This window comes from Mus pahari, chromosome 6 (assembly GCF_900095145.1).
Source record: "Mus pahari chromosome 6, PAHARI_EIJ_v1.1, whole genome shotgun sequence".
Lineage (NCBI taxonomy): Eukaryota > Metazoa > Chordata > Mammalia > Rodentia > Muridae > Mus > Mus pahari.
Window position 1 is genome coordinate 19,191,686 of NC_034595.1, and position 13,149 is coordinate 19,204,834.

The following is a 13,149-nucleotide window of genomic DNA, read 5'->3' on the forward strand; positions in this document are numbered from 1 at the left end:
AACTTTCATAAGTCTATAACCTGAGTCCAGTGTAGAGTTCCAGGACCTATATAGAATTGGACCCAGACCATGCCTTTGTGTGGTTTATAGTCCTGTGATAAGAATAGCAAGGGTTGTAGAAAGAGCTAAAACAAAGAAAGTGAGAATTCAGAGAGAAAAATACTGGGGTTTTCTATGAACAGCAACGTTTCTCAGGGAACTAGTTAATGACACTTAAAGCAGCCCTGCCCAAGTTATAAAGCCTTTCCCTCAAAGGAGAGTGAAAATGCAGAGGTTGAGAGATATAAATGAAAGGACATTTGTGAGATGTTTTATGTAGCTAGAAACTAAAGCACTTAGTTTAAGAATGACCACAATGATTTACACTTATATAGAACTTCTTACATGCTGTGTACTGTTGTATCTAACATGCATTGACTTATTTAATCTTTTCGAGAACAATGTAAGGGACATAGCTATTTTTCCCAATTGGAAAAAGATAAATAAAAGCACATGTGCTTATGTGAGTTGTCATTTGCCTAGGTCATTACCAACCAGTGGTTTTTGTAATCATAGAAAGAAATATGAAAAAGTTGAGAGTCAGGGACCCCAGTTCTCTATGGCCATCTCCTTACTGAGACTTACATGACTTTGCTGAGACTTCAGTCACATCTAAGGGTATTCAGAGAAAACCTCAAAGTGAAATGGTGAATAGGAAATGGAGAGAAATGAAGAATCTTTCTTTGTGCAAGAGTCATAACAAAATATAATGTTTCATGCCTATAACACACACACTTCTCCCAGTTTGAAGCGATAATATGGAGAACTGAGTTCCTAAAGGACAAGTAGCTGCTCAAAGTCATACACCATTGTACCAGTCAAAAGGGGCCAGAACTCAGAGTTGCCTACCTCTAAGAGTAAGAGCAGATAGTATTAACAGTGAGGTCAGATGGGATCTGAGGTAGGATTTGGGGTCCATCACAATAGCTGCAGAGATTAGGAAATTTGTTAAATACCATATCATCTATAAAATGGGTATGTTAATCCATGCATTATTTTGTAAAGAATCTGGAAACCAATAATAAACCAATCAAAGGATGATACTGATAACCATGAGGAAAGTGAAGATGATGATGTAATGACAAAGGAGGAGGAAGAAGAGAAGAAAAAGGAAGAGAAGAAGATGAGTTAGAGGAGGAAAAGAAAGCCCATTAGAGAAGTAGGATGAGAAAGAAGTAGGAGAGGAGGATTAAAAAAAGAGGAAAAGGAGGAAGGGGAGGAAGACGAAGGGAAGGACTAGGTACTTTTGACTTAAGTCCCGCACTTCATTATCTCACAGAACTGTCCAGCGTTTAAGCAAAGACCCGTGTGTGTTTTTTACATAAGTGATATCTTTGATTCCAGCAGTAGTTCTCAACCTGTGTGGGTCATGAGCCCACAAAGACCATGGGAAAACACAGATGTTTACATTATGACTCATAACAGAAGGAAAATTACAGTTATGAAGCAGGAATGAAATAATTTTAGGGTTGGTGACCATAACGAGAGGCACTAGGAAAGTTGGAACCACTATTCTCTAAAGTATTCAAATGACACAAATCATGTTTCTTCCATATACTTCTTATGGCGCATATGTGATTCTGTATCTACTCTATTCTACATCTACAGGTAGGTCTAGCCATCTTGAACATGCCCATAGCCTTGAGTCAACTTATTTAACATACTCCAAATTCAGTAGTTCCTTGCCATAACCTTAGCTTAGGCTTCCCTATCTCCCATCTCCACATCCAGCCTCCTGTCTAGTTTCTGTGTCACTAGCTTTCTACTACGAGACCAGATATAGGTCTTTAGAAATTATCATCTCTTTATGACACACTGCAATTTTCAACCATGAACACAGCTGGTTCTGTCCTCCTCTCCAAACACCTTCTATTTTATTGCTCAGACTATTTATTCCTTAAGTATAGCACACTTTCAGGGAAACACTGGTCTTTTTTTCTTTCTCTTCTGCTCTGCTTGCTGAACTCCTATACGTTCACCCATGCAACAATTACATTGATGAAGGAGACCATAGCACCTCTTCTTTCATGTATAAATATGTCACTGCACCATAACTGCTTATACATAAAATTTCCTAACATTATCTCCAGTTTTTAATTTAGCATTCTCAGCATTGATGAAAAAAATGGTGTATTTAACCCTTCAGTAGGTGAGGAGATCGAGACTTATAGCAGTTTAGATGCTGTCTGCTAACCAAACATGAGGTTCTTAGATGACAAGACCTGTCCAGTTTGCCTTCCAGATTTCTCTTCAAGTTCAGCCCTTCCCCAATGTAAACTGCCTAACTAATATTTAAAATCAGATTGGCTTGATTTCAGAATGTCTGATTTTATCACACTGTGTTTAGGAAGTTAAATTCTCAAGGGCAGAATTGAATCTTCCTTGTCTCAGTGTCCAACACCTGGAAAATAACTCTCAGATCCAAGCTCGAAAGCAGACTCAGCTTTTGACTTACCTTTGGTTGTAACAAGCGCAATGTTCACCAACTGGAATAACTCACCTGCCATACTTTAGACATCGGTAATCCAACATCTTCACTTACGAGGTACAGAGTTTACAGCCAGTCTGCCTAAATCTTAGTTTTCTAAAAAAATGCAATCAGAAAGGGGCATGGATGCTTTATACATGGTTCAATGAGATAAGTGCGGGGATGTGTGGAGACATTGAGAGGATGACTTCCTAAATGGAAGCCATTTGGACTTGTTTAGTGTAAGGAACTCTCATGAAGTCTGCTTAAAGTAGTTTTGTTTGGTGAGCGCGTGTGTGTATGTGTATGTGTATGTCTGTGTATGTGTGCTTGTTTGTATGGTAGCTGACATCTATTTGCTATCCTTCTTTGTCTTATTGCCTTTAAACAAGTCTCTCTCTCTCTCTCTCTCTCTCTCTCTCTCTCTCTCTCTCTCTCTCTCTCTCTCTCTCTCACACACACACACACACACACACACACACCTGTCTTATCAAGCTTCTGCCTTATTATTGTGAGCATTATGATGGCTGAGAAAGGCAACAGACTCCACAGATCAGGGAAAGACAGCTGAAGCCAGTGAGGGATCGGAGGGGAGAAGGAGTTAGGAGAAGCCTGCCAGAAAGTACACCTGGGATCATCACCATCTGTGAGAGCTTCAGGGAAAATCACTTGGCTTCGGGAGGGGGACCATCATGATAGTGTGCAAAATCCTGACATTATGACTGCTTAGTTTTGAGTTTGATCTCTGACAGTATTTAGGTTATCATAACTCATAGAACAATTAGTCATTAATTCTACCTTTGTGTGGTATGTGTGTGTGTGTGTGTGTGTGTGTGTTTGAATATGAAGACCAGTTGATAGTTAACATTGGTGTCTTCCTCTTTGCTGCCCATCTTATTCTTCTGAGATAGGGTCTCCCACTAACCCTGGAGCTCTGCTTGTCTCCACTTCTCAGGGTTAGGATTGCAGATGCTTGCCACTGACATGGTACTTTTAATGTGGCATTTGGAGACAGAAAATCAGGTCTTTCTACTTGTGCAGCAAACACTGCTGACTAAGACATCTATGCATCTTCATACTTTTACCTATTAATCAGAGCTCAGTAAACTTTCTTTCAAACTGGATTCCTAGTGATTTCCCTAAGATTCATATTATTCCTAATATAATATTATAATATCCATATTTCCATTAGGATTACAAAACCGTACTATTACTACCATAAGTGTTATCAAGTGTGTCCTAGCTTCCCCCACTCCCCTTTCTCTCCATTCTAGCTCTTACCTACTTCACTTGCACACTTGTACAGCAATCCCACCAGGCAAGAGTATTATTGGTCCAATTCCTTGACAGGAAAACTGAATTTAAGATGTCAAGTTACTCACCTAAATGCTATGGTTGGTGAACAGTAGAAGAGAGAGTCAAAATTCTTCAGACTCAGCTCACTGCCTCAGCATACTGAGCAGGTTTATTTTTGTCCGCCGTTGGGCTGAATTTTCCATCAGGTTGAGTCCTTGTCTTTGTCCTTTTCCCCTTTTCCTTTTCCTCTCATTCAGGAGATGGTGTTTCGAGACAGTGTCACATCTATGTAGCCCTGCCTCCTTTAGAGCTCACTATGTAAGCCAGGCTGACCTTGAACTCACAGAGATCCTCTTGCCTGTGCCTCCTGAGCTCTGGCCTTGAAGGTTTGTGCCACAGTACCTAGCTAGGTTGAACCCTTTCTGTTGCCACGAAAGGTTGTAGCAGTGTGCTGGCTCAGAGAAAGCCTAGCCTTAGGTTTAGGAGCAGAGGCATTCAGAAGAGGGATTAGCATCCAGCAAGTACTCAGTGCATGGTAACTATTACATTTTTGAGTCTTTATTTTTATCTTTTGGTGAAATGTTGGCTCCACTTTGAGAAGATGAGCAACAACACTACAGAAAAACTCACCATCAAAGCTCTGCCTTTATACTTCCAGGTGTGTGGACTCCATCATAATTAACCTTCCTCAGAGAAAATGATGCTGAAGGTTATGGAGATCCCTGTGCACATAAATCATCCGAGAGAGCTGTAATTGGCATTCACATTTTCCTTATACAGATCAAAGCATTGGGGGAAATGACCCAATGTATAGGTTTTTAAGACACGATCTTAGAAGCTCTGATATAAATAAATAGATAAATAAATAAATATCAAATGTATTTTTTAACAGTTTCAGCATCTTTTCCTCCTCTGGAGCCCCACAGTGCCCTCAACTCTGTTCTGAGACAGGTACCATCTTTTAACGATGACATAACTTTATCTACATCTCATTCTCTCTAGTGACTAGGGTCCAGGAAAACATCAGTGAGGTAACAACAAGGTATTGTGAATGTAAAAACACCTCTTTAAACTCATCACAACCCCTGCCAATGCCCAGGAAGTGCAGGGTAGCAGTAGGATTGCCATTGAATGGAAATTTCAATTTTGCCTCTTTATGTCTGTGTAAAAATGAACAGGTAAAACAAGTAAGTCAATAAATATTCCATGGTTGGGAGGTGTCCTGCTGACGTTAGGATCTAGGCTGCCATCATTATCGCTTGCCTGGAAAGAGATAATAGCTAGCTTCTCTTCGACATTGTGTCCAATCTGTCACGCATACTGTAGTTGGAGTGACTTTTCATAGAGATTACTATTTCATGTCTTAGGTAAAGTCATACAACAAACAGAGCCTAGTTACTTAAGATATGACATGCTTGTTGACAAGGTTTCACAAGCTGCTGACCTCCCAACCTCTTCCCTACTATGTCTTACTTTGATTCCAACTTTATTTTTTAAATCTTTCCATTTTTTTTTAAATAATGTTGACAGGACCAAGGGCCTCTCCTCTCACTGATGACCAACTAGGCCACCCTCTGCTACATATGCAGCTAGAGCCATGAGTCCCACCATGTGTTTTCTTTGGTTGGTGGTTGAGTCCCAGGGAGCTCTGGGGATAGGAGGTTTTCAGAGGGGAAAACAGGAAAGGGGATAACATTTGAAATGTAAAGAAAAAAAAATCTAATAAAAAAAGTGTGTGTGTGTGGGGGTGGGAATGATGAGGAGGCCTACCATAAATGTTTAGTAAAATAAACACTTAAGTAAAAAAAAAGAAATGTGAAAAAAAGATAATATTGACCATTTTATATATACACATACGGAGTGCCGATCACCCTTTACCCTTTTACCCTGTTTTACAACCCCCTGTATACTTTTCTTCTATACATGACACAATCATTGTTTCCATGAGCTCACTTAATAAAGTTGTGGTTACTTGTATAAGAGCCGCACAAGGCTGGACTTGATATCATTTCACCATGTGTGTATAAGGGGTTTATAAGGTCCCACTCCTCACTAAGAGATGATGGGGAATTGATAGATGCTGGAGGAAAACCTATTGATTTCCTAAATAATATGGGCACTGAGAAGTTGTGTATGATTCTGCAAATAAATGCTACTTGTGCTCACACTAAATTCAGTATTTCCTACTCTTAATAAAAGCTTCTTTGGCAAAAGTAAGATTTTATATTTCCCTGCTTTTGATCATGGCTTGTTCCTTTTCTTGGACCATATCCTTCATTTTCCGATTTTTTCTGACTTCTTCCTCATTCTTTGGGATAAGCTATTGTGTTTTCAAGCAAGCACTTTATAACTCCTCCAGCATACTTTATGATCCAGACACATCTAGAAAGAGTTCATTCATCTGTGGCAAAGCTACCACTACCTAGGTCTTTTCTACAGTAACCACTAGACTATAAGTTCTTACAGGTCAGAAAACTCCTATGCCTGCTTTGGTCAACCTGTGTCCTCCATACAGTACCTCATTAATCAATATATGTTTCATGCATAGACAGAGACTCCTCAAACATACTTCATCGGGAAGAAACATCACCCAAGCAGAAAGAGAGACAATAGGAATTTTAATGCACAGAAAATCCTGTAGAGACCCACAGGTAGCAGAAAGAAGCAGTGGGCCTGCAAATGCAATGAGAGAGAGGTGAGAGAGAGAGAGAGAGAGAGAGAGAGAGAGAGAGAGATCCTTAAAGACCCAAGCTTCCTTGCTGCAACAATTCTAGGGCATTCTTGCTAATGCTGAAATAGTCAAATTGTCTCTCCACGGGTCTCTTTTCAGGGGGATCCATGGTGGCAGGAGGGAGGAAGATAATGCAAGGCTCCTTGGTCTCCGCCCGAAAGCTCCTGCTGCCACATTGACTTCCATCCATAAGAAAAGGTTTAAAAAGGAGAGACATTTGATAGAGTCAAATAATATCTTAGAAAAAATAAAAGAGAAAAATGAATAATTCCATTGGTTACAAAGTTCTCTGTTGTCTGTCCACGGAGAAACAGTTTGCTTTGGCCTTGCTGGCAAGTGTCATGTGCCAGGCCCCTCAGCTGTCCCCCAGCCCACCCAGGTCCCAGGATCCATGAAAGTCGTGCTCCCCCTAAGAGCGTCTCTGTGCTCACGGAGGGTAGTGCCCTCCCTCACCGGCCTTTGGTTTCCCCGTACGTGTTTCGGGCCATAGACACCATCTTCTCCTCACATGTGATTTTGGTGTCTTTGAGGATGCTGTACCACACCATCCCTGCAGGCCGGACCTCCTCACTGCGGCAGAAGAGATAGGGTATGGTGTCCACACGACTCTGGATGTAGGCGCTTCTTAAGAGACTAGAACAGTGGCTGCTGACCCTCTCCAGCCTCCGCAGAATCAGATGAGCCTTCCTAAATGGCACAAAGAGACAGAAACAGGGTGAAGTCCAGAGGACATCTTAAATAAGGTCAACAGTTGTTAAAATAGGTCTTACCCAAGCTATATATTTCACCCATTTCCAACTTTAGTTTGGTTACTTTAAATTACTCAAGAGTTACCTGGGACTATGATGGAATGTTCTTACAAATGCAAGCCTCTGGCTGAGTACTGATGCTTCGATCCTTCCCCAGAAGGACAACTTTAGGATCTGTCTTTCTCAGTTTCATTCACTGAATTGTGATTTGTGACAAAACACCAGTCTCAGAACTCTGACCAACAGAAATTACTACAGTAATGATTTAAAAACATCTAGAAAAAAACTATAATTTGACACCAAATGCTACAAAGTTAATGAATATTACTTCATATATGTTCATATATGTTTTTTATATATTTATTAAATGTTTTATATATTTATTACATGTTTGCATCCTTCCTGAATGTTTGTTTTCACTCCCAGTTAACAAATGAGGAAACTATAGTCAGAAAAAGAAAATTACTTGACCAAAGTCAAATATTAAGTTATTGACCACTCGAGCCAGAGTTGTGAGTCCAGTCCTTTTCTAGATGTGCCCCTTTGGCTTTGGTGACTCACGCATTTTTCTCCCTGTCATGACATTTGGAAATCATGCCACCTGGGTTTCTGTTTCATCAACGTCTAAATGTGAATATTGTCAAATTAGAACTTCACTGTAGTCCTCTAGACCATCCCTCAACTAGTGATGGCTGCTTTGCCCTCCTCCATTGCTTCTGAGAGGACGCATGAGTTAGGTCAAGTGTATTCACACAATAAGCTTCCAATATACTGTTACCATGATGTGACAGGACCAAGGTTAATCTAAATACTCATTTAAGCAAGAATCATTCCATCTGATGGTCCCCATTTGGAACTTATATGGACTATTCCTCTAGTAGTAGAGAATGATAGCTACATAGTCTGTGCTAGGTGAGATCTTTGGTATCTCCTAGTCCAAGGATTTTGTTTTTGTTTTTAACAGTACTATTAATTTTTTCCCATAGGAACAATCATGTAGGATACTGATCACCAGCTTCCAGCTTCTTCTCATCAGGTATACACAGCACCACACATTTGTCATGACAATAAAATTGACTCCTGGCATTTCAAAATATCCTTTCCAGGAACCTTCTAAGAATCACAGACTTAACTAGCCAGCTAAACTATTATCAAAGATGTAGACACAGAAGCTTAGAGAAGGAAAGGAAGGCCTCTTTCCCAGATCATACTCCACATGAAACGTGCTTCTTTACATTCCAGCATCTTTTAGATGCTCATGGGTCCTGGGAACTAAGAAAAGTCTGCATCTGCATCTTTCTCTCTGTGTCCTTTCCATGACCCCTGGAGACCCTGGGAGAGAAGGCGTTTTATAATATAGACCCCACAAATTGGAGACTATGCTAGGCACCTGTGTGGTGGCTGAAAAGGGACTGGACTTGTGTATTACATTTCGTAGGCATGATTTATGAGGTGCCTTTCAAAAAGTCCTCTTTGTATAGTTCACCACTTGGGTGGAATATTTTGTGAGGAGCCAAGAATTCACCATTTTATGATCACACTCCATCCACAGGCCTCCCTCCTAGAAGGCAATTGCTCCCAACCCTACAAGAAGCTCAAGGAGTGTATTTGTCATCCTTTCTTGTTCGAACTCTGGCTCTGGTCTTACTTGTTTAGTGTTTATTATTTTTTCTTTATGGTTTATGTACTTTACTTTATGTTCATGGCTGTTTTGCCTGCATGTATGCATGGTACCTCGTGCAAATTTGGTTTTCTCAGAAGGGCTCATTGAATACCTTGGAACTGGAGTAATAGATGGTTATGAGTCACCATATGTGTTTTGGAAATGGAACCCAGATCTCCCACAAGAGCAACATGTGCTTTTAAACCCAAGATATCCCTCTAGTCCCTCTGCACTTATTTTTTAAAATATATTTACTTACACGTGTGTACATATTTATGTGTGAGGGTGGGTACATGTTGTGGTGTACAAGAGGAAGTGAGGACAACCTTGGAAACTAGTCCTCACCTTCTACCTTATGTGAGACACAGTCTCTCTTGGTGTTTCCTTCTATGCTGCACATCCCAGTCTATGTAGCCTGAGAGCATCTGAAAATTTTTCCATTTTCCCCCCATGTTCCCATTGGAGTGGTGCGACTACCAACACTCACCTCTGTTTCTGGTTTTTACTTGAATTGCAGGTGTCTGAACTCAGAATATCCAGCTTGTGTGGCATTTATGTCCACTGAGCCATCTGTCTCTGGTTTTCCTTTTCCATTTGTTAATAGTTCTATGTCTTTGGAAAAATCTATCAATGCTTTATAAACTCACCTTCTTTAAAAAAAAAAGGGGGGGTATGATGAAGCTAAAGGAGATAACATAATACATGCTTGCCTGTTGGTTGAGAATATTTTATAGCCATGTTTTGATTCAATAGATTCTATGAGAAAAGCAGATGGATGAAGATTGTGATACAGGAGCCAAGAACAATGAATTAAAGGTAAGTGACAAGTGTTGTAGGACATTGAAAAAGGTGTCAAAGTGGGGCTACGGCTGTCCAAAAAAGCTCCCTAGTGGTAGAGGAGCTTGTGTTGACTGTTAGATGCAGAGCGGAAGGCTTAACAGGCAGCAGGGGTAAGCCAGAGACAGAGGAATGTGGAAAATCCCTGGGGATTTGGAACACAGTACTCGTGCTGTGTTGGGGGTGGGTTGCAGGGGCTGAAGCAGCAGGATGGAAATAGGCTGGTGTTCCCATATCCATGTTCCCGTGTTATCTCCAGTGTTTACATTAATAGTGATTTAGATTCCAGCTCAGTCACATGCCAGCTAGGTGATCGTCAAAAACTGCTGCTTCCGTTACCCTGTCTTAACTATGCAGTGTGCATTACTCTCTCTATAAGATACTGTTGCAAACATTAAAAAATGGAGGGCTGTGGACTTAGCTCAGTAGAATGCTTGAACTCCTGGGTTGCATCCCCACAAACCTAGTATATGCCAGTAATCCTAGCACCCCCAAAGCAGAGCATGATAGTCAAGCACTCAAGGCTAACCCATGGCTACACAGTGAATTCCAGGTCAGTCCAGACACACACAATTCTGTCTCAAAAATCAAATAAATGAATAAGAGAGAAAGAGGATAATAAATCTACATTAAATTCTTCATAGGTGAAATCTCTGGTTATATAGTTGCAGGTAATGGCAGGGGTGGAGGGTAAACCAAACTTTAAAAAAACTATATGGTTCAAATTTATTTTCTGAGCGTTTCAGACATTTATACACCGGGTTTTGATCATATTCATTTCCAATTTCCCCTGTCAGACTAAATAAAGCTGATACAGCGTTATCATTCATAAAGTTAACACTCAAGAATCACCCAATGGAGTTACAAAAGAAAAAAAATTAAAAAGTCATAAAGTGTTTCACCTGTATAATTTTTCACATGAAATTTGTACATGTCCAGTTTCATTGCTGCACTCAGCCTCTCCAACCTTTAGACAGAGAAAGAAACTGGATGGGATCTACATCGTTTGAAAATGGGTTTTGCTGCTTTGGAACGCAAGTCGTGGAAGGTAAGACCAACAGCGAGAATCAGGCTGGGAGCACATCTGGACGCGCTCTCTTTCCCTTTGTTTGACTTAGGGATGCTGGTTTGAATGTTTTCCAGGATGGTGAAAAGCTATCTGCTCTGTTTTCTCAACTACAAAAAAGGAACATCAGATGGTTCACCTTACAGGTCTACAGTAGGTCTTAATTAGTACATTTAAAACCACGAAAGCTGTAACACAATAGTCTTAGGAAAGTCTACATGGAAAGCATGTGATACATATTGGAAAATGTCTTCCCTCTAAACAGCAGCACAGCCATGGCCACCATCACCATCACCACCACCAAGGCTAACACTGTCATTAGGGTGCCATTTGCTGTTGTTTGTCAATCCAGTAGTTGGGATAGATTGTGATCTGGCTAAAGCACTAAGTGTCAAAATTAGAGGAGGCTGCAGAGGCAGTAACTGCCTCTTATTGAGGAGCAAGAGCGCTGAACTGGAAAACGTGAGGATGTGTATTAGAAGACTATAGAAGATGAGAAAGGAGGTGGAGAATATGTAACTCCTGAAGGAACTCAGGAAGTCTTCTCAAAGAGTAGCGCAGCAGATATGTGTAGTCAATAATGGAATACATGCGTCAGATAAATGAGCTTAATTACACCAGCAGTTGAAGAAAATTGATGGTTAAAGAAAAATGTGGGCGGCCATGGCAGATATAAGACCATCTAGATTTTCCTATGCCACACTTGGATTTTTATTTTATTCTCTGGGCAATAGAGAATCATTAGAGGAAGTAGGCAGTCACAAACAAGAACAAGAAAAAAAAAAGTGAGGCTGAGAAAGGTGTTTTTCCAACATGCCCAAATGCTTTGCCTTCAAAAGCCTGCAATTTCTTCAGAGAGAGCTTTAGAACTCAATTACGCAAAGCTTCTCTCTGTATGGATGGGAAAACAGAGCTTTGATATGAGGTTAGGGTTAGTATTCAGGTTAATAAGAAGGAAGTACATTAAAGGAATGACTTTTGTCAATAGTGGATACATCCAGAACCAGTATTCCTGATGGTACAAAGTTGAGGCAAAATCCTTTACCATCTCTGATTACTTGATTACTTTGATTCTTCAACAGTACCCTTACTTTCCACAGCTATAAAATTGAAATGGTAAAAGTGACAGTGGCAGATGAGACAGCTTGACTCTAAATGATAAATGGTAGAAACACATTGGCATAGTGTTTATGGGGGAAAGCTTGGCCTTAGGATCCATTATCCTGTTTCGATCATCAGTTTCCTCATTTGTCAAACAGGATTCAGGACACTTAATCTGTAGGAATGTTGATGGATGAGCTGAAATGATTACCACAGGACAAGCAGGTAGATAGCAAATGCTAATTTAAAGTGTGCATTTAGACAACAACAGAGGACACTGAAAACGAAGCAGGTACAGACGAATTGGAGGTGCCCAGAGGTGGGAGAAGACTAGGATAAGGGAAAGAGACTGAAGGCCAGAGTGCTAGGTAACAAGCTATAGGCTGTAGAGAATCAGAAATCAAAGATCAGATCTGCTTCAAGCATTCCTGTGGGGTTAGGGAAGTCCTAGGTCAAAGTGACTATGTTTTGCAAAGACCAAGAATGAAATCTCCCTCACTGGAGTCAGGGCTTATGCCTGCTGGGAAAGGAGAAAAGACATGAAGGAAGATGGTTAATTTGTCATGCATTACTAGAAAGAATTGGGGAAGGATAACCAATGGAAAAGTCAGGAGCTGGACCTAGCTGTCAGTTCCCTGGGAAGTGCAGAACCTATGACATTCATTCCATTTCCATCACTGCTATCCAATTAGTCATTGATCCAGGCCCCTCTTCTTCCTCCCTGCCTCACAGGTTGAGCTTAAATGTCTCTGGGTTAGGTAATACCAAATTAATGAGAGTCAGGGGCATGCATGACAAGGCTGTAAGAATTTCTCCAGAACTGAGGAGGGCAGAGAAAAGTAAGTAAAAATTGCATCCTCTGTGCCTCGCGCAGGCCGCAGCAGGGGAAAGTAGGCCTGCTGTGGGACAAGGTAGAGTGGCATTACTAAACTGTGGTCAGACTGAGATGTTGAAGGACAATCTATCCTGCTGAATTCAGAGCAGGGGGGAGGCACGGGAGAGGCAGGCAGGCAGGGGTGCCCTGAAGGCAGCTGCAGGTAAAGGGGTGAAGTAGAGCAGCGGGGATGGTAATGCTTTTAACTGAGTACCCACAGCTTTGTCAGAACCTATCCATGCAGGATCATCGAACTCAGCACCCATCACAATGTCAGAGTCTATATCACACTCCCATTCTATATGGGGCCAAAATGAGCCAGTAGC

At 40.9% G+C, this 13,149-nt stretch overlaps 1 protein-coding gene across 3 annotated transcripts in view; it reads right to left on the reverse strand.

Annotated features, from left to right (window-relative positions):
- Window positions 1-6,530: 6,530 nt before the first annotated feature.
- The window catches only part of Astn2 (astrotactin 2), a 958,131-nt gene continuing 951,512 nt past the window's right edge, over window positions 6,531-13,149 (reverse strand). For all 3 annotated transcript variants that reach the window (XM_021201332.2, XM_029539608.1, XM_021201333.2), the window contains one exon: window positions 6,531-7,220. In XM_021201332.2, coding sequence (XP_021056991.1) covers window positions 6,983-7,220 — 238 coding nt within the window. In that variant the 3' untranslated portion in view covers window positions 6,531-6,982. The remainder of the gene's footprint in view (window positions 7,221-13,149) is intronic.